This window comes from Peromyscus leucopus, chromosome 1 (genome assembly GCF_004664715.2).
Source record: "Peromyscus leucopus breed LL Stock chromosome 1, UCI_PerLeu_2.1, whole genome shotgun sequence".
Taxonomy (NCBI): domain Eukaryota; kingdom Metazoa; phylum Chordata; class Mammalia; order Rodentia; family Cricetidae; genus Peromyscus; species Peromyscus leucopus.
Genome location: NC_051063.1, coordinates 157,293,359 through 157,312,822, shown reverse-complemented (window position 1 = coordinate 157,312,822; position 19,464 = coordinate 157,293,359). Strand labels below are relative to the sequence as shown.

General features: G+C 49.0%; 1 protein-coding gene across 1 annotated transcript in view; it reads left to right on the top strand.

Annotated features, from left to right (window-relative positions):
- LOC114700538 (nodal modulator 1) overlaps positions 1 to 7,365 on the top strand; it is a 63,905-nt gene extending 56,540 nt beyond the window's left edge. Inside the window, exons 28-31 of the mRNA XM_028880201.2 lie at positions 817 to 918; positions 2,255 to 2,374; positions 6,391 to 6,483; positions 6,788 to 7,365. Coding sequence (XP_028736034.1) covers positions 817 to 918; positions 2,255 to 2,374; positions 6,391 to 6,483; positions 6,788 to 6,919 — 447 coding nt within the window. The 3' untranslated portion in view covers positions 6,920 to 7,365. The remainder of the gene's footprint in view (positions 1 to 816; positions 919 to 2,254; positions 2,375 to 6,390; positions 6,484 to 6,787) is intronic.
- Positions 7,366 to 19,464: the final 12,099 nt, after the last annotated feature.

Below are 19,464 nucleotides of genomic sequence, written 5' to 3'. Positions count from 1 at the left end.
CAGAATGCCCCGGAGGTGAGTGTGAACTGAATGGTCACACTCCTGCCGGGGAGGGGCTGGTGCAGGGTGAGGATGGCACCACGGCCTCATGCCACCTGGTTGTTGCCACGCTAAAATTTTGGCTCAGAGTTCAAATGACTTTCAATTTTTTAGAAAAGCTAGAAATCAGAGTCAGCTGAAATCACCTAAAGTTTTAATGTAGCCAATGAATTAAAATTTACCTGTGATACTGAATGCAGCCAGAGAACACAGACATGGTCTTAGCATGGCCCGGAGGCAGGCAAGGATGGAGTCCTCATAGCCTCTGCAGTGGGCCAGGACTGTGGCTCCCTCCTGCACCCCAGTCACGGTAGAGGATGGCCACTGTCCCTGCAGATCAGTGCAGAACTGGAGCCTGTCTGGAAGCAGCTGCAGACCCAGAGGCTACAGCACACACTTGGAGATCAGGTCCCAGTGGGTTAGGTGACATGGTGACATAAGCTGGGGGAGGCTGACCCCGCCTCAGGATAAGTCCTTCAGCTCTCCGGAGCTCTGTGGAGGGATGCTCCTTTGTCCTCAGGACCGGCAACGTTGTGTATAAAGTGCTTGTTGCACACTCAGCACATGGAAGCTGCTCTTGTCCCTCTGCCATGATGGCGCTAATGGCTGTTTAAAATCCGCCTGAACTTGCCATCTCTGCTGTGCTCACACTGGAGTCTTGGGTTGGGAGGGATTGCTCACATCAGCCACATTTCCCATCCTGCCTGAGAGAGGCTGTCCCGTGTGAACGATGTCCCCTCGGGGTCGTAAGCACTGCCCCTTCCTTTCTGCGCGCAGGTGAAGCTGTACAGAAGTGAGAATCTTGACAACCCCATCCAGACCGTGTCGCTGGGCCAGTCGCTCTTCTTCCACTTCCCACCGCTGCTCCGGGACGGCGAGGTATTGATTGCCAGGCCTGGGGCACCCGGGCCTGTTATGACTCAGTCTAAACACTGCTGTCTGCCTCTCAGGGCCGAATCCTCAAGTCACTGTTTTTCTATTTCTAAAAGCAATACGTATTCCTAGCAGGAGATTTTGGAAAGAATTTAAAACCATCAGACATAATCCCAGCATCCAGAAATCAGGAGTGACAGGGTGGTGATTGGTCTGAGTATTTTTCAATGTGTGTGCACGCATGTGCGCGAGTATTAAAAAGTACGGTTGTGCCAATTCAGAGCTGCCTCTGCTCTGCACGTTTTTGTAGTCTGCGTTTCAGGGAAGAGTCTGTGGTACGTCCGCTCCCTGTCATCCGCTCTCTCATTACGTGCTGCCCGGTGTTTGCTCACGGCCCGCTGTTGGGAAGTATCGTAGTTGAAGCAGGGCAAACCTCTCTCTTAGCACTTGGGCCTGCTGCCCATCTTTCTCTAGGGCTTCCTTGGCCTCCTGATGGCTCTTCTTTCTCTCCTGTGTCTAGTCTCTTGCTCTCAGGTTTCCCCTGTTGCTGAGTATGTACGAGGGCCTCACACGAGCTCTGTGCTGCTGAGCAGCACCCCATCCTGTGTGGCAGTCACAGTGTGTTACAGTGTGTCTCCGTTCTACCATTTGGCATGTTTTGAGCTTCAGCGGGCGTCTGTCTCCACCTCAGTTGTCAGTTACTGTCGGTTCACTGAGGGGCTTTGCAGAGAGCTTGCTGTCCATGGTTTTAGCTTGAGGCTGTCCTCTGTGAGCCTCGGGTGTGGTGCTCCTTACTGTAGCTCCTCACTCCCCAGGCGGGCTGCTCCACAGCGCCCCTTTGTGTCTACACTAGTGGCTGGCGGCTGCTCTCCCTGCCTGTGAAACAGAGCAGTCTCCCCGCGTCACAGTCAGGGTGCCAGAGTTTGGCACAGGCCTCGGTTTCCACCACGACCGTCGTAGAGATGCTGCTTTTCTAGAACTTGCCAGTTATGAGCCAATCAAGTCACATCCCGAGCCCTCAAGCTCGTTTTACGGCACTGCCGGCTTCCACGGCTCCATCACACCCTTTCCACCAGAATCACCTGTAAGAACTCGTGTGTTTCTTGAAGCCGGTCCTTGAAGGACTGTAATTACCCAGGCAGAATATGTGTAAAGAAGTACCGAGGCCCATCCGTCTAGTCCGTAGAAGAGGCACTGGAGGCCCACGGCTGTTATGGCCTGAAAGTTAGTGACCTTGGTTGGGTTAGATGCAGAGACTTGGGCTTCTTTACAGAACGTAGAGTGTTGTACGTGGTTGCATGTGTCTCCTGCTTCGCCTGAGCTGTCTGTCCTACACCAACAGAACTACGTTGTGCTCCTGGACTCCACGCTCCCCAGATCCCAGTACGACTACGTCCTGCCGCAGGTGTCCTTCACTGCAGTGGGCTACCACAAACACATCACTCTGGTTTTCAGTCCCACGGTGAGTACGAGTGTGGAGTTTAAAAACAACAACAAAATCCATGGCTGGAGGGTATGAGCAGAGCCGTCATCAGGGCTCCGCGACTCCCCAATAGGCCATTTCCCCATCTTGGATCTCCCTGGACACCTTTCTTCCATCCCCTGCACTGATGCCTGTGACGGGAAACTAGTCACGGAGGGCAGAATTGCTCGGGTCAGTGACAGGGAGAGGGACGCTGTTTCCCTGTGAGCGGTGGCTGGCATTCCTTCATCAGGACACTCCAGTCTGGCATTCCTTCATCAACACTCCCCCCCCCCCCCTCCCCCCCCCCCCCCCCCCTCCTCTGCATTCCTCATCAACACTCCAGTCTGGCATTCCTTCATCAGGACACTCCAGTCTGTAGCAGCAGTAGCTGCAGCTTCACAGGCAGTGCAGGGACTGTTTGTAAATGTCAGCAGGCGTGGATGTAGTTAGTACAGCCTGAACAATTAGACCAGTACACACTGCAAGAGAAAAGAGCAGACAGATGCCCGCGGGAGAAGAGCCTGGTCAGGGAGGTTTTTGCCATTTCTAAATTCCCATTAGGACAGGTGTTTTTCCCTCAGGCCTTCACCTGGCCCAGTCCCCCAGTGGGTTGCATTTGCTTGTCTGGGTGCTCAGGACAGAGCTTATGCCAGAGGCAATCACCCCCAGGGCTACACTCCCTCATCTCAGGGAGTCAGTTGAAACAAAGCTTTCTCAAAGAGATGCTTTCTCTGACAGAAAAGAAAGCTTTACTCCTGGATAGTTCTTTTCTGCCCTGGCTGGGCTCTTTCCCCAGACAGCATTCTGACTCAGCAGCACAACTGCTTCAGACACAGTTCAGCTTTACTGTTTTCCCAGAAAGGTCCTTACTCTGAAAGGAAAGCTTTTTCTCAAATTTCTTTTTGCAGCTGTGGACCTATCAACCCGGGACTTGTAGGAAAGTGGACAACTGTGCCGTTCCCACCAGCTTTAGCTTTGTTTGTTCATTAGCAATCTTCCCCTGGGTCCTGCACCTTCCTGCCTCAGCTCTGTGCTCCAGGAAGTTTACAACTGCAGGAACCCTAGTATCCCCGAAATGCAGTCTAACTCAGAGACGCTGGCCAGTCGCCTCTGGGTTTTTGCTCAGAAGTGAGGATACAATGCTAACAGTTTGCATTGCTTCAGGGGATCTTTGCATTAGGACGGTGAGGAGCACCTTTTCATTCTGAAATGCTCACTCAGAAACAAAACCCTTGATGCCTCAGCTCGGCTGTAACTGAAAAGCTTGGCTTTTTTGCTTTTCTCAGGTAAAGTTTCCTGCCCTTTTGGGCTCTCTGTAGCTCTTCACCCACACTCTCCCAAGCGTTTCCCCTCAGGGGACTCTGACCCACTGTCTTTTACTAGCTTGAAGAGACAGAGCTTAGAAGAGGTTTTTAGGAACTTGTTCCTGCCTCCTGCATTGCAGGGAGGATTGTTAAAGCTTGAAAGAAAACTTAGAGGTTTTGCTGTCTTAAGTTTGTTGTTTTCCCTTAGAGCTAATCACAGGTGGTCCCCATACTAATATCTTCAGGTGATTCTAATTTGTCCTTCAGAGAGAGTGTTCTGAAAGGCTTTAGTTTTTAAGAGAGCTTTTAAGATTAAGGCTTTTTAGAGAGATTTCCACCCAAAATTTCCAAGAAAATCTTTATAGTTTAAGATTTTTTTTCCCAGAAGAAAGAAAGACCAACTTTCCCCAAAACTTCCCAACTTTAAACTTTGACTTTTTACACCCCCATTTTGCCTCAGGGAGAAATCACTTTCTCCTGCCGCTTGGACTTAGCATTTCAGCTGTCCCCAGGACAAAAGCTTCCATAGGAAACTTTTTCTTCCCCATAAGCTCAAAGAAGAGCTTTTTTACTACCCGTAAAGCCCAAAGAAAGATTTTTTTTCCCAGTTTGCGTTCATAGCCCCCAAAGTTAGATAATTGAAGAGTTTTTCTGTCTAGTTGCCTTACTTATTTTTTCCTACACAATCTTACACTTCTAAGTTTTTCCTAAACTACATTACTACCCTATATCTTATACTTATTTTTCACAGATAGAAATTGAGAAAGGGATAGAAGATAGAAAATTTTGACAGAAGCGAATTTCACTGCAGCATCGGACATCCTTCCAGTCCGCTTTCCTTTTCTCTCGAGGATAAAACCCCTGCCTCTCAATAATATATATATATATATATATATTTTCATAACACCGGCATGCCTTTCCACTGGCAGGGCTGACTCACACTTTTGCCAAAAACTCTGTAATAAAACTATTATTTTCCTTTATCTTTAGTCCCTATTTCTTTGTCGTTAGTCCCTGTTCATTTGTCTTTAGTCCTCCCTCTTTTTTAGTCCCCCCTTTTTTTCTTTAGTCCCCCTTTTTTTCTTTAGTCCCTGTTCATGGCGCCATTCTGTGGGGCGTTTACCCACCACCCCTACAGTTCCCCAGAGTTTTCTTGAGTGCAATCAGCAGGAAATATTAGATAGAAGGATTTATAGTGGAGAATCTTGCGGAGATAAACAGATAGAAAATAAAGGATAGCCTCGAGAGGGCCTGGAACTTTTTTCCAACGGCCCCGACTGTCTCTGCCCCAGGGTTTTTATAGAGACGCCAAGGGGTGGAGCAAAAGACCTCCTCCCCCAGCACAGCCAAGTGCAGACCATCTCAGACACCTGCACTCAGGCCCGTGGTCCTGATCATCCTCTATTCGGACCTGCTGGGTAAAGCCACGAGGAACCTGAGACCGGGCTCCCACACCTTCTACCTTTTGCCTCTGGGCTTTTCCTGTTCTCTTACTCTGTATGTCTTACTCTTACTCTGTGCCTGGCTGTGTTGCTGAGTGGTTAGCCCCTGGATTCTACCTCCTTCTCTGGCTACTTCTTCTCCTCCCCGATTTCTCCCTCTATATATTCTCTTTGCCTGCCAGCCCTGCACATCCTTTCTCCTGCCTTGCTGTTGGCCATTCAGTTCTTTATTAGACCATCAGGTGTTTTAGACGGGCACAGTAACACAGCTTCACAGAGTTAAACAAATGCAACATAAACAAAAGTAACACACCTTAAAATAATATTCTGCTACACGTTGCTTCTGGGAAAAGTAAGAATTTATGTTTCTTTGAGATGCCTAGGGATCACTAGATTTCCTAGTTGCATGGTCCTCATTGTATAGAGGCACCGTGTCTCTCAGTCTGTTCAGGGTGCTAAAATTTCCACTTTAGACCAGGTAACTGGCAAACAGCAACTGGTCCTCGTAGTTCTAGAGGCTGGGATCCGAGACTCCGCTGGCAGATAATGAGTGCCCAAGTCCCCCTGCTCCGTAAATGGCGCACTGTGGCTGTTCCGCACCACAGATGGGTGAACTAGTTCCTCTCAGCCTGATCTCTGAGGGTGCTGACCCCATTCATGAAGGCTCTTCTCTCATTACTTAACCACCTCCCCAAAGCGGTGTCCCCAGACCCTTGGTCAGTGCGTCACACTAGTTCAGATGGAACAGGTCTCAGCAGAGGAATCTGGGGGGACAGTGTTCCTAGCCACAGCACACAGTGTGCCCAGCTCATCCCCTGGTGTGGACATGCAGCCTGCTGCGGGTTTCTGCTGTCGTGCATGCGTTTGAGTGCTTGTCAGTCAAGGCTGTGCAGGGCTGGGATGTAGCCCTGCTGGTACATACAGAGTTCTGCGTTGGATACCCAGCCCACAGCAACCAGGCAAGTTGGTATACACCTTATATCTCAGCATCAGGGGGTAGAGGCAGGAAGGTCAGAGGTTCAAGGTCATCCTCAGCCAGAGTGAGTTCATTTGGGATAGGAAGAGGGAGTCTTTGGTCACTGGCGTCTCCTTGTGCCTGGGTTCCAGATCTGAGTCAGGATAGTCACACCCACACCCTGGTTAGTGTCTTTTTGGTATCAAGGGATTATGGGTAACTTTGGTGCCGGTGTACTGGTGGCTGAGAGGGTTGAAGCTCTGGGTGACAGTGGTTGACGTCATCACAAGGAGTCATGGTTCTCTGTTGCAGAGGAAGCTGCCTGAGCAGGATATTGCCCAAGGCTCCTACATCGCCCTGCCCCTGACGCTGCTGCTGCTGTTGGCGGGCTACAACCACGACAAGGTAGGGCCAGGGGTCAGGAGACAGACCACAGTGGTGGGCCTAGTGTCTCAGAGAAGGCGAAGGGGCCCCGCAGCTGTCCTGGGGTCCCATGTCTCCTCCTGGGGTCATTAACTCCAGTGGCATCATTTCCAACCGGTAGGCCCAGCCCATCTAGGGAGGTGTTGCCCTGGAGAGAGGTAACTAACACCCCTGGGGTCAAATCTCCCTGCCAGCGTTCTGCAGGCCCTGGAAGTGTCCATAGCAGAGGCCGGTGCCTGTGAGGGCAGGGCCGTCCCGGCCTCACGGTCTCTCTCTCTCCTTCCAGCTCATTCCTTTGCTGCTGCAGCTGACGAGTCGCCTTCAGGGAGTCAGAGCCCTTGGCCAGGCGGCCTCTGAAGGCAGCGGCCCCGAAGACATGAAGAGACAGACCAAGAAACAGAAGACCAGACGCACGTGAGGAGGAGGGAGGCTTGTTCCCTGCGATGGTACAGCCAGGGCTGCCCCCCCAGGGGACAAGGGCACATGCTCCCTCACTTCAGGCAGGCCCCGGGCCCTGTGTCCTCTCCTGTGCAGCCTGTGGCGCAACGCGACGAACGGACCCTCCTGTCACCCTGCTGAACACAACTTATTTTCTGGGTCGAAGATAATTTATTATTGTTATTTTTGTCAGAGAAGTATTTAAGCCAAGCTGGTGGCGTGAGAACGTAATTCAAATCTTCCACATTCGTTTGCAAAAAGAGTCCAGTCAATTTGGCATTGTCTGTGTGGTGAGGTACCTGCTGGACTTTTCCCAAACTCCCCTCTGCACTTGGCCCTCTGGAAGCCGCAGCAGCGTCTGTCCACACAGAAGGATCTGTCGAGAGCCGAAATGAATAAAGTCACCCACTCATGTGTTGTAGCTCATCTCAGGTCATCTTCAGGGCCTTGGCAGAGTGCTGGGTGCATGCAGAGCGGGGGCCGTTCAGCCACAGCGACCACACAGAAGACACAGGGAATAGGGGACAGCCGACCTGTGGCTGGGCTTAGGCTCCCTGTGGCCCCCTGGAGTGGATGTTCTATAGTCGAGAGCCAGAAAGACTTTTACTGCTAGGCTCTAAAGTTATGTTACTTCTTGATGTGTGTGTGTGTGTGTGTGTGTGTGTGTGTGTGTGTCTGTGTGTGTGTGTGTGTCTGTGTGTCTGTCTGTGTGTGTGTCTGTGTCTGTGTCTATATCAACTGGCCACTTGACACAGACCATTGTGTGGGTTTGCTTGCTGCACAGGATGGTGAACCACATGAGCCTCTGGGACAGATGAGACATCCTCCACATCCAGTGTGCTTCTAACTCTCACTCCAAGTGGATACTGCCCTGAAAGTTTAATGGTGCTTTTTATTGACACACTAAAGCTTAAAAGCTTGTGAGAGACAATTAAATGTCAGTGGGCTCCGTCCAGCTCCAAAAGTGGTCATCATGTAGCAGCTTCACCATGTCACTCATGGGTCACCATTGATGTTGGTTCAGCCCCCTTTCTCAGTCCATTTGAAAGTGGGGCTTGTCCTGTTCTGACTTCGTGCATTTGTTGGATCGATGGGTAGAGCACTAGTTCCCCTGCAGTGAGTAGCCATTTCTGAAAGTTCTGACCCACTGTTCACGAGACACTGAACTGTGTTCAGCTCCTGGAGGGGGTGCGGCTCAGTTGGTAGAGTGCTTGCCTGGCACTCACAAGGCTGGGCAAAATGGCCTGGTTGTGTACACCCTGTGATCCCAGGACGTGGGAGGTGGAGGCAGGAGGATCAGAAATTCAGGGCCATCCTTAGCTGTTTAAAATGTAGAGTTTGAGGCCAGCTCGGGCTACATGGGAAAACGCCTTGAAAACAACCCTCACCCCCAGCTGGGGGAAGGGCACCTCAGAAAGCTGGCCGAGCCCTTCTAAAGCCACGCCACACATTTTCCCTCTGCTCTTTCCTGTTTGTGGGGAAGGAAGATGAATGAAGCAGAATGAAAGAGAGGTATCCCTTCCTGGCTTCACACAGGCTCATTGTGGCCCCAGCATTGATGAGGCTGAGGCAGGAGAATTAAGAGTACAAAGCCGTCTTGGCCTTCAGAGGGAGTTCACCAGCCTGGGGGACTTAGTGAGACCCTGTCTTAAAAAGAGGGCAATGATGTAGCTCAGAGTGTGCCTATCCAGTGCACTTGAGGCCCTGGGTTCTGTGCTGGGCCCTGGTGTGAAGCCTCCAGGGACCTTGATTGTCATCAGCTTGTTCTACAGTTAGAGCCGGAACTTAGATCCAAGAGTCCCTGACCACTGTGTTCTGCCTCTGCCACATGGAACATAAAAATGTGCTGTGTGCCAGTGTCTAGTAAGTGGGTGATGTGTGCGGGTGGATACAGTGACAGGTGGGTCACAGCTGCAAGTGGCCAAGGACCTCCCTTCCACTGTACCATCGGCTTTGCTGGGGAGCAGTCACATGAGTGAACACCCAAAGACAGGAAGAGGCGCATCCCTAAAGGTCAGAGTAGCCCAGGAGAAAGTTGGGCAAGTTCAGGGGGGCAAAGCTGGCTTAGTTACTAGGATGGTTTATCTTGATTGTCAGCTTGATGGGATTTAGAATCCCATGGAAGCAAGTCTCTGGAGGGAGGGCCTGGGTCAGTTCCCAGCACCATGTGGTGGTTCACAGTACTCCAGTTCTCTTCAGGGACCAGCAGTGAATACATATTGCTCTTCCAGAGAATCCCAAATTCTGTGCCAGTACCCACTGTGTGTGTGTGTGTGTGTGTGTGTGTGTGCAAAAACCACAGCCAGCAGAGTGTTATTCCAGAGGAGGCAAGAAGGAAATCCAGTTCAACACAACTCAGCCAGTGTTGGTTCAAACCCAGAGTCTGACCCCAAATAGGCATAGTAAAGGACACGGTATGTTGGTGGAGTTTTCCTGTCCCAGGAACAGCTTCCAGATTACCACATAGAGGCTTATATTAATTGTAAATGCTTGGCCAGTAGCTCAGGCATATTACTAAGTAACTCCTACATTTTAAATTGACCCATATTCCTTCTTTACACTCTGCCACGTGGCAGTGCTTTTATTAGCATGGCACATTCATCTTGCTTCTCCGTGTCTCCTCTTGGCTTTGACTCCACCCTCCTTTCTCCCTTATCCTTAGTTTGATCGCCCACTTATACTTTTTGCCTGGCTATTGGCCAGGCAGCTTTTATTAGTCAGTGAACATAATGCGTATTCATAGTGTATAAGAGGGTTGTTCCACAGCAACAGTACAATTGGGAAATGTTCCTGGTGATAATGAGCATGATAGTGAGGCTTAGGACATGACTCAGTACAGGCGATGGCCTGTCAGTTAAGGAAGGAGGCTCAGGGTAAACACGCTCGTAAGTGTCTGAGGGAGAGTAGTCCTATAGATAGATCAAGATGAACAGGCTCAAGATAAGCGTCTGGGTGGAAAACAGGTTGTACATCTCTCCCTTTGAAGGGACAACCTTGTGTGTTTAACATTCCTGGTTCCCCTAGTGCTTCTCTGAGCACAAGGACCTCCATACATCGTACAAGTACCACATCTGGTTGCCCAGCCAGCGAGGGAATCGGATGCCTCTGAGGGCACCTGCACTCATGTACATGCCCACACACAGACACACATAATTAATAAAAATGGAAGCTTAAATCTTTTTAAACCGTTTTTAAAAATAGTTCTTTGAGAATTTCATACAATGTCTTGATTGTATGCACTCCCAGCTTCTCCCAGAACCACCCCCACTTCTTGCCTCCCCGAATTCATGTCTTCTTTTTTAAAAAAGCCTCATTGGACCTGCAGATACCCTCGTGTTTCCTTCCACCAAGGTGAGGTTTTACCATCGCTGAGCCTCCTCACAGTGAGATCAAAGCCCTTGTAACTAAGCTGTGAAGTGGCTGTGAGGATTGGAGTACTGGATGTCTGTCAAGACCGGAACAGCCACTGAATGTTACCTTAGCTATTGCATGACGAAGTGGAGGGTGTTTTTGTTACTTCTCAAATATTGCCTTAAAAAATCATCTCATAGCTGGGCGGTGGTGGCACACGCCTTTAATCCCAGCACTCGGGAGGCAGAACCAGGCGGATCTTTGTGAGTTCGAGGCCAGCCTGGTCTACAGAGCGAGATCCAGGAAAGGCGCAAAAAGCTACACAGAGAAACCCTGTCTCGAAAAACAAAAAAAAAAAAAAAAAATCATCCCAGGACAGTGTGGCTCAGTTAGGCATGCTGTGTGCACCAGCTGCGGTGGCCCTCTCTTCTCCCACCCTTCATCTCCTGAGGAAGAGGCTGAGGAGCCGGGGCCCAGACATTGTATGCTGGTGCTCTTTCTGTGAGCATAACTAATCGTTTCGGGACATTTCTGCAGAGCCACCACTCCAGCATCCTTTAGCCTGGGTCTTTCCTAGCTAGGATAGGGACCTGTTTTTCCAACAGCAGGAGCCTGCCTCTGTCCCAGGACTGGGAAGCAGCAGGGCTTCTCTAAAGATGCCACAGGGAACATACTACCTTGAAGAAGCCAGACCCAGATTTTGTGGGGTCTGAAGGTCAAACAGTTTGAGATCTTTTAAGAAAAATGGTCCCAAGGGTCTTAGAGAAAATTCCGTTCTGATATCCAGCACGCGCGCGCGCGCACACACACACACACACACACACACACACACACACACACACACACGAGATACTGACATGGTGGTGTGTATCTGAATGTGCCTCCCGGCTAAGGAGTCCCTGGGTTAGCAATTCTGGTCTTTTCCCAAAGGCAGCCCAGCCTTTGCCCTGGAGGGAGGCCTTGCAGTCTGAAGCAGCAGGTATGTCTGCACCCATCAGCCTGGTCTCCAGACATCTTCGTCAAGATGGTGTGGGACAAAAGCTGACATAAAGGGTTCAGAGATGCAAGAGGAGAGTGGAGAAATGTCTCCAACAGACTCGCCCAAGGAAACTGAAATACAGGAACATGGTTTATTTATGGTACAGTAAGAATCCAAAAGTATTAGGGGGAGAGGTTAATCAGACTGCAGTTGGACCATCTTGCCACTTCTAAGAATGTTCTGGAAGATCTTGAAATGAGAAAGAAAAGATGTTCCATGTAAACTGCAAATTGAAAACAAGTCAAAGTACATAATTTGAATTTTTTTCCCTAAGTGTGTGTGTGTTCACGTGTATGTGTGTGTGTGTTCACGTGTATGTGTATGTATGTTTGCATGGAGAGGCCGGAGAACAACCTCACCCTCCATTCCTTAGGCACATTCACGTTAACCTTCGGAGACAGCACCTCTCAGCAGCCTGGAACTCACCTATTAGAATAGGCTGCCTGCCTCCCCAGCCTAGTACGAAGTGAACACGTTCCTTTTATAATAGGGTAGAGGGAAGTGGGGTGAGGGTGTGGGGGACAGGTGCTTGAGCGCAGTCCTGGGGGAGAGAGGCATGAAAGCAGAGCAGGCCAGCTGAGTAGAAACTGGCTGGAGGACACGGTGGGGAGCGAGGGGAGCGGGAATAGTGCTGGGGACATCGGAGATTGCTTTGGAGTTAGGAGACCCCCCTGTCTTCTTGGTTTAGAAAGATGGAGTCAGGGACCAGCTGGGGAGGCAGTCCACCCCTGTAATCCCAGCACTTGGGGGGTAGAGCATGCCAGGCTTGCGCAAGCTGGAGAGCAAACCCAGGGTTAAGGTGGAAGTTCCCCCTCAGCCCCCCTCCCCATCTCTCTCTAAACCCTGTTCCAGCTCAGAAAGCCCGCCACAAGCTCACGACCACTCCTACAGGGTATTTAAACCGCTCCGGAGAGAACAGACGCGGAGCTGGAAAATCATCTGGGGTGGTTTACGCACTAAACCTGGACTCTTTCTTACTGTGGTTTGATTTGGATTACTGTGTCGGTGGAGGGGCTTTAATGTCGGGGTATGGAAACTTCACCCAGGGCTTCATGTACCCTGGGAAGTACTCTATCAGTCATACCACTCTTCAGCCCCAGCCTTTATCATAGTAAAGAATGCCAGGCATTCTCTGAGGAGATGGCTCACTGCATATACCATTTATTCCTAAGGGGGAGAGGATAATTATATTTTTAACTTTATGGATGAAGATCTGGGCTTATGATCAAGGTTTGTGTAGCTGATCATTGTAGTTTCTCACTAAGGTCTTTTCTTGGCATAAAACAAAAAAATATGACTGTAACACGCAAGCTCTATTGGGTAACATTTCTTACTGCATGACTAGAATTTATTTTAAATTGCTGTAGTTCTTGTAATAGAATATGTGTGTTGTGGTTTGATTATGACGTGCTCCACCACAGGCTCACATGTTTGAACTCTGGATCCTCATCTGGTGGCGCTGTTTCCGAAGGTTGAGGAACCTTTAGAGGGTGGAGCCTGGTTGGAGAAAGTGGGCCGCTGGGGGGATGGGCCTTGAGGTTTTATAGCCTGGCTGCTCTTCCTGGCTGTGGATGCAATGTGACCAGCCTCTGCATGCTCCTGCTGCTGTGCCCTCCCCTCCCCCTCCCCCACGGATCCCCTCTGAAACTGTGAGCCTGCCTTCCTTGAGTTAACGCCTTCCTTTAGTTGCTTGTCTGGTATTTTGTCATAGAAATGTAATGAGTACAATATGCTTCAGGATTCTGTTTTGAGGGTGTGTGTGTGTGTGTGTGTGTGTGTGTAAAGGAAACAAAAGGAGACAGAAAGAGCGTCCAGTCAAAGGTGACTTTATGAAGCACAGTCTCAGAGAAGTGGAGCCGGAGGACAGCCTGAGGTAAAATGAGAGGAAAAGAGGGACCAGTCTACAGAGAAAGGAAACTGACTGGAGCAGCACATCATTCTCCAGTGACAAGTTCCCGAGAGAGAGGACCAGGAGAAATAATGAAGACAGGAAGTTTGGGATCACCAGGTCTTGCACAAGCTCATGACTCATGCAAGGTTGGGCAATCCTGGAAGAGAGGCCTTGCTTGACCTGCTGTGGCTGTGGGCAGGGCTGGGGAGGGCGTCCCGCTGCAGCCCGAGGCCTCAGGTGCTCTCCACTGCTCCTCCCGAGTGAGGGAACCCGTGTTTTCTTCGGGGTAGGTGGCAGGAGCAGGTGCAGCACCAAGAGCCATCCATGGGCGAGGGGGGTGCCCACTGGCAAGGACCCATCTGAATCCATCAATTCCGGGCTGATGCTCAGCGCCCCCAGCACCACGGAGAAAATCTAGGCCCAGGAAAACAGCTCTTCCCCAGAGCATGTACAGCCAGCATCTCCTGCCCTGAGGAGAAAAAGTTCATGCCAGCCATAGTATAGTTGGCCCCAAAGTGACAAGTTAGGCGCAGGAGGAGCCCTTTTGTTTAGGTGGAAGAAATGGATGTCACTTTCTTGTTGCACTTTCTAAATGTTAACTCAGTGGGTTGATATGGTTGCTGTAGCCCAGGTTGCCCTCGAACTTACAGATCTCCTCCTGCCTCTGCCTCCTGAGTGCTGGGATTAAAGGCGTGGGCCACCGCCACCTGGCTTTGTATATTCTTTCAGTATCCTTTTCGTTTGTTTGTTTGATTAAGACAGGATAGACTCCGACCCCATATGTGGCCCAGGTTAGCCTGGGTCTCAGCCTCCTGAGTGCTGGGATTACAGATGTGGACCATGGAGCCTGGCTGTCAGCATGCTTTCCGCCAGGCGGGTTTGTGTCACTAAATACAAAGTGAAATGAAACCACAAGGAGGCAATGAGGACCCTTTTCAAATCAGTGCTCATTAATTCTGGGCGCTATTCCTGGTGCCTGTGTTTCATGTTCCAGTGTCTTGGCAGACAAATGAGAGAATAATATGTGTTAAAACTGTGTCCTATTTTCTAAGGGCCTTTTAGTGGCTGTGTCTCCAAACTATGTCTTTTGAGTATTTGGAAGCTGGAAGGACCAAGTGTCAGTTTTTAAAATGTATTGAAGGAACAAAAAGATGCTTCTGTGGGTGAAGGTGCTTGCTGCCAGGCCTGGTGACCGGAGTTCAGTCCCCAGGATCCCTGTCAAGTGGAAGAGGACTCACTGCCACCCCGAGGTGTTTTCTGTCTTCTCCTCCAATGTCGTGGAGCTTGTGTGCACACACACAGAGTAAACAAATAAGTAAAACTAAAGGAAGAACTCGTGGAGATGATACTCCGTGGACAGGGGAGCTGGCTCAGCAGTTGAAAATGCTCCCTGCTTCCCTGAGGGCCTGTGTCCAGCAGCAGCTCACAGCCGCTTGGAACTCACTTCTAGGAGATCTGACACCCTCTTCAGACCTCTCCACACAAGTGACATACACACACTCCCACACACACATGAATAAAAATACATTTTTAAAAATGTGTTGAAAATAATTTATACTTTTTTAATTTTTTGAGAGTTTCATATTAGCCAGGCTATCCTGGAACTCACAACGTAGCCTGGGTTGGTCTTAAATTCAGGCAATCCCCTTGCTTTACCCTTCTGAGTTCTGAGATTACAGGTAGGAGCCACCGTGTCCAGCTTAATTCAGTTTTACAGTTAGGAAAATCAAGACTCAGAAAATCGAGTCGTGGACTAAGGACGCTGTTCAGCAGTTGACTCTTACTTAGCATGCATTGAGTTTCGGGCACTAGAAAAAAAATGGAGAAAGTGAAAGAAACTGGAAAATAAAGGAAAGAGTCTAGGGTTCAACATGCTGTCTCTCTGTTTGTTTTTACTGTGTGGTACCGATGATGTCATGTACAAAGGGCAGCCTGCATGTTTTCACTTCTCTGCATAGACATATCAAATACACCACCTAAAAAGAAATCTGTCGTTAAAATTTCAAGAGGCTTGATTTTCTTTGCAGACTCCATAGAGATACCTGTGTTCAGCATCAGGTTTAAACATGTGTGTGATGTAGCGGGGTTTCAGAAAAGGCTTTGAAAAACATTATTTTGATATCTGTGGCAGGGGCTGGAGAGATGACTCAGCGGTTAAGAGCACTTGCTGCTCTTGCAGAGGACCTGGGTTCAGTTTCTGGAATCCACTGCTCACAACTTTCTGCAACTTCCATTCCAGAGGCTCTGACGCCTTGATCTGGCTCCCACAGTCACCTGCACGCATGTGGCGCACACACAGAGGAGCAGACACACGCACGCACATGAAACCGTAGCACATCTGTGACAAACTGGGATCGAGTTAACTAAACATATTCTTTTGTCTGTTTGTTTTGTTTTGTTTGTTTGTTTCAAGACAGGGTTTCTCTGTGTAGTTTTGGTGCCTGTTCTGGATTTCGCTCTGTAGACCAGGCTGGCCTCGAACTCACAGAGATCCACTTGCCTCTGCCTCCTGAGTGCTGGGATTAAAGGCATGCGCCGCCGCCGCCGCCGCCGCCGCCGCCGCCGCCGCCGCCGCCGCGGAAAAAAATATTCTTAGTATTTATTTCTGTCTGTGTGAACCTTGGCAGGCTGTGGAGGTCAGAGACAACTTTCTCCTTCTACCATGTGGGGCAGTGACTTTTTCTTTTTCTTTCTTTTCTTTTTTCTGTTTGTTTATTTCTTTTTTGTTTTTCCAGACAGGGTTTCTCTGTGTAACAGCCCTGGCAGTTCTGGAACTGGTTTTGTAGACCAGGCTGGGCATGCTTGTTGGCAAGCACCTTTCCCCGATAAACCATCTCACCATCTCGAAGTTCACTGTTTTAAGGTAGTAGTAAATATGAAGAAAAATTTAAGTTAAGAATTAGTTACTTAGAGGCAGATCTCTGTGAGTTTGAGGCCAGCCTGGGCTACAGATTAAGTTCCAGGACAGTAAAGGCTACCCAGAGAAACCTTGTCTTAAAATAACAACAACAATAAAATTATATTGATGTAGAGCCACACGCTGGATCAGACAAGGAAGAAAACTGGGTTCCCATCTTGTAACTCCAGCTAGTTTCTCAGCAGAGAGGGTGGGTACCAGTTGGCCAACCTTGCTGAACATCCTGTCTTGGAAGTGAGTCTTCAGCCTCAGTCCAGGATTACAGAGCCCGAGGCCAACCCGGGGCCCAGCTGCCAATCCTGCGGAGGTGCTGATGAGATTGCCCTACCTGTTTAGCTAAGATCCATTTGGGAGGGGTTTCAGAAGCCGGCAGCCTTCAGTCTGACGACACAAGATCAGATGAGGAGTTGGCAAGTGAGCAAAACTCGACCTGAGAACACAGGAGAAGGAGCCGTCCAGCCACGGAACCAGATCACCAGAGTCATAAGCCCACCGTACACCGACTGGGAACAGGTAAGGCCCCATGTCCAGACCAGCAGACCAAGTCTCTAGCCCCTAGGCCCCAGCCATCGGAGCTCCAGGGACCAGGCAGCTTACCTTTCCCTGTTCCCTCACCAAAAAAACCCAGCCCCTGTGAACCCAACAACCACTGGAGCCATAAGCCCACCCTGCACCAACTGGGAACAACTGCTCCCTGAGACAGAACCCACTAACACTGACTGGACTAAGCTGCTCCTGGAGAAACAGAGCCTATCAGCACAGATTCGACCAAGAACTTCTAGTGGACCAAGACTATCAGAACAAGAGAGTTACCTTCAGACACAGACACCACCTGCACCAAGCGGAGGAAGAGATGCGTAGACGCCAGTGCAAAAATACAAGCAACAACATACAGACCTATATGACAACATCAGAACCTAATGATTCTACACCTGCAAGACCTGAACATACCAATGCAGAAGCAGAAGAAATCAATCCTAAAAATGACTTTAAGAAGATGATAGAGGCCCTTAAAGAAGAAATAAAAAACTCCCTTAAAGAGGAAATAAAAAAATTCTCTTAAGGAAATGGAAGAAAAAACAAACAAAAAATTGGAAGAAATCAAAGAAAACCAAGAAAAAGAACTTGTTATTGATTGATTGATTTGAGGAGACGTTCTCATTTTGGCCAGGCTGACCTCAGACTTGCTATACAGCCAAAGATAAGATAGCCTTGACCCTTCTGTTCCGGGGATCCTCTCAGGTTAGGTCATGGGTCCACACTGCCATACCTGGTTCCCAGCTAAGAATTTAACAGAAAAAAATTACTCTTGGGGCTGGAGAGCTGGCTCAGAGGTCAAGAGTATGCTTTGTTGTTTCAGGGGACCTGGCTTTGGTCCCAAATACCCTCATGGTGGCTCATAACTACCTAAAACTCCAGTTCTGGCCTCCAGGGGCACCAGGCATGCAGTTGGTACGCATGTGTACTTACAGACAGGCACTCACAAATACACATGAAAGTAAATAACATTTTCTTAAAGAAAAAGCTGCAGGTCATGGTGGTGCACATCTTTAATCTCAGCACTCAGGAGGCAGAGGCAAGCAATCTCTGTGAGTTCGAGGCCAGCCTGGTCTACAAAACCAGTTCCAAGACTGCCAGGGCTGTTACACAGAGAAACACTGTCTGGAAAAACAAAAAAGAAATAAACAAACAGGAAAAAAAAAGGAAAGAAAAAGGGGGAAAAAAGTTACCTTTTGTCTTAAAGTATCTTTGCCAGCGAAACAAATGTTTGCCCTGAGTTTTGCCGGCCAGTGCATCTTGGGCCTTGTGAGCTGGAGCTGTTTGCTCTCGCTTTGACTGTTTGATTTCAGTCTCCTGGCAAACCGTGAACTTGATACTTTTCTTTCACACTAACTTTATACTATGTATATAAATGCACACCGCCTGTGTACTAGTCCCACTAAGTAAGGGTACATTTATAATTCATCGTTATATTTATCTCCCTCTTCTCTCCATTTAGAGCCCAAGAATCAGTTTTTCAAGGGAAAATATTGGGCCAGGAGCCAAGACCTGTTCTTCACAATTTAATATTGTGTAGGTCATCTTATCTCAGCGGCCTCCTCTGGAGATAGATAGATAGATAGATAGATAGATAGATAGATAGATAGATGGATGGACAGATGGCCCTCAGTCTGTCTGAGGGTAAGTGCTCAGTAAAGAATTGTGTTTTGTGACAAAAAACTATCACAACAGCAATAAAACAGGAAAGAAAACCATAAAACAGACATTAGAGTGAGTGGCTCAAAATTCGTTTTCTCATTTAAAATAATTCTCTTTATAGTGTGTTGTGGACAGTGTGCTTATGTAGCCCAGGCTGGTCTAGAACTCACTGGGGTCCAGGTTGGCCTTGAGCTGACAGCAATTCTCCTGCCATCACCTACCTGTGATGGGATCATAAGCATGCAGCACCTTACTTAGCTTAAAGTCATCCTTTTAAAAAAGGATTTATTTTAGGGGTGTGTGTGTGTGTGTGTGTGTGTGTGTGTGTGTGTGTGTGTGTGAACTTGGGTGCCCCCAGAGGCCAGAGGACTCTGATCCCCATGGAACTGGAATGACAGGTGGTTGTGAACCACCTAACATAGATGTTGGGAATGGAACTTGGGTCAAGAGCAATATGTGCTCTCAAGCACTGAGCCATCTCTCCAGGCCCTAAAATAATTCTTTTTTTCAATTTAAATTTTGTTTTATCTTGTGTGCATGAGTGTTTTGCCTGCATTCATGTCTGTGCATCATGTGTGTGCCGGTGCCCTCAGACACACTCACACACATGCACACACACACACATTCTCTCACACATATATATACACATTCACACACTCACACATATAAAAAGCACACCTATGCATACACACAAGCTCACACACACACACACACACACACACACACTCGCGCAAGCACACAGTTTGTACTCCTAACTGGACACCTATTTAAGTGATTCCACAGCTGAGAAATCCCGCTCTGTGTGTGGCTCACAGCTTTGACTTGTTTTATCAGGATTTGGGACTTGGGGGCCTTGTTTTGGACTTACTGGATACACAGGGGAGAGCTCTGATGCCTTCTGGACCTGTGCTTTTCATGTTGTCTTGTCGTGGGGCTGGGAATTCAGCTCATTTTTCCAGCACTTGCCTGGCGCGCACCAAGCCCTGGTTTCAGTTGCTGGCACTTTATAAACTGGTGTGGAGGTACACACATGCCTGTAATCCTAACTTAACCCAGGACATGGAGGTGAGAAGATCAGGAGTTCAGGGCAGTCATACTAGACTTGATGGCTCCTGCCTGTGATCTCAG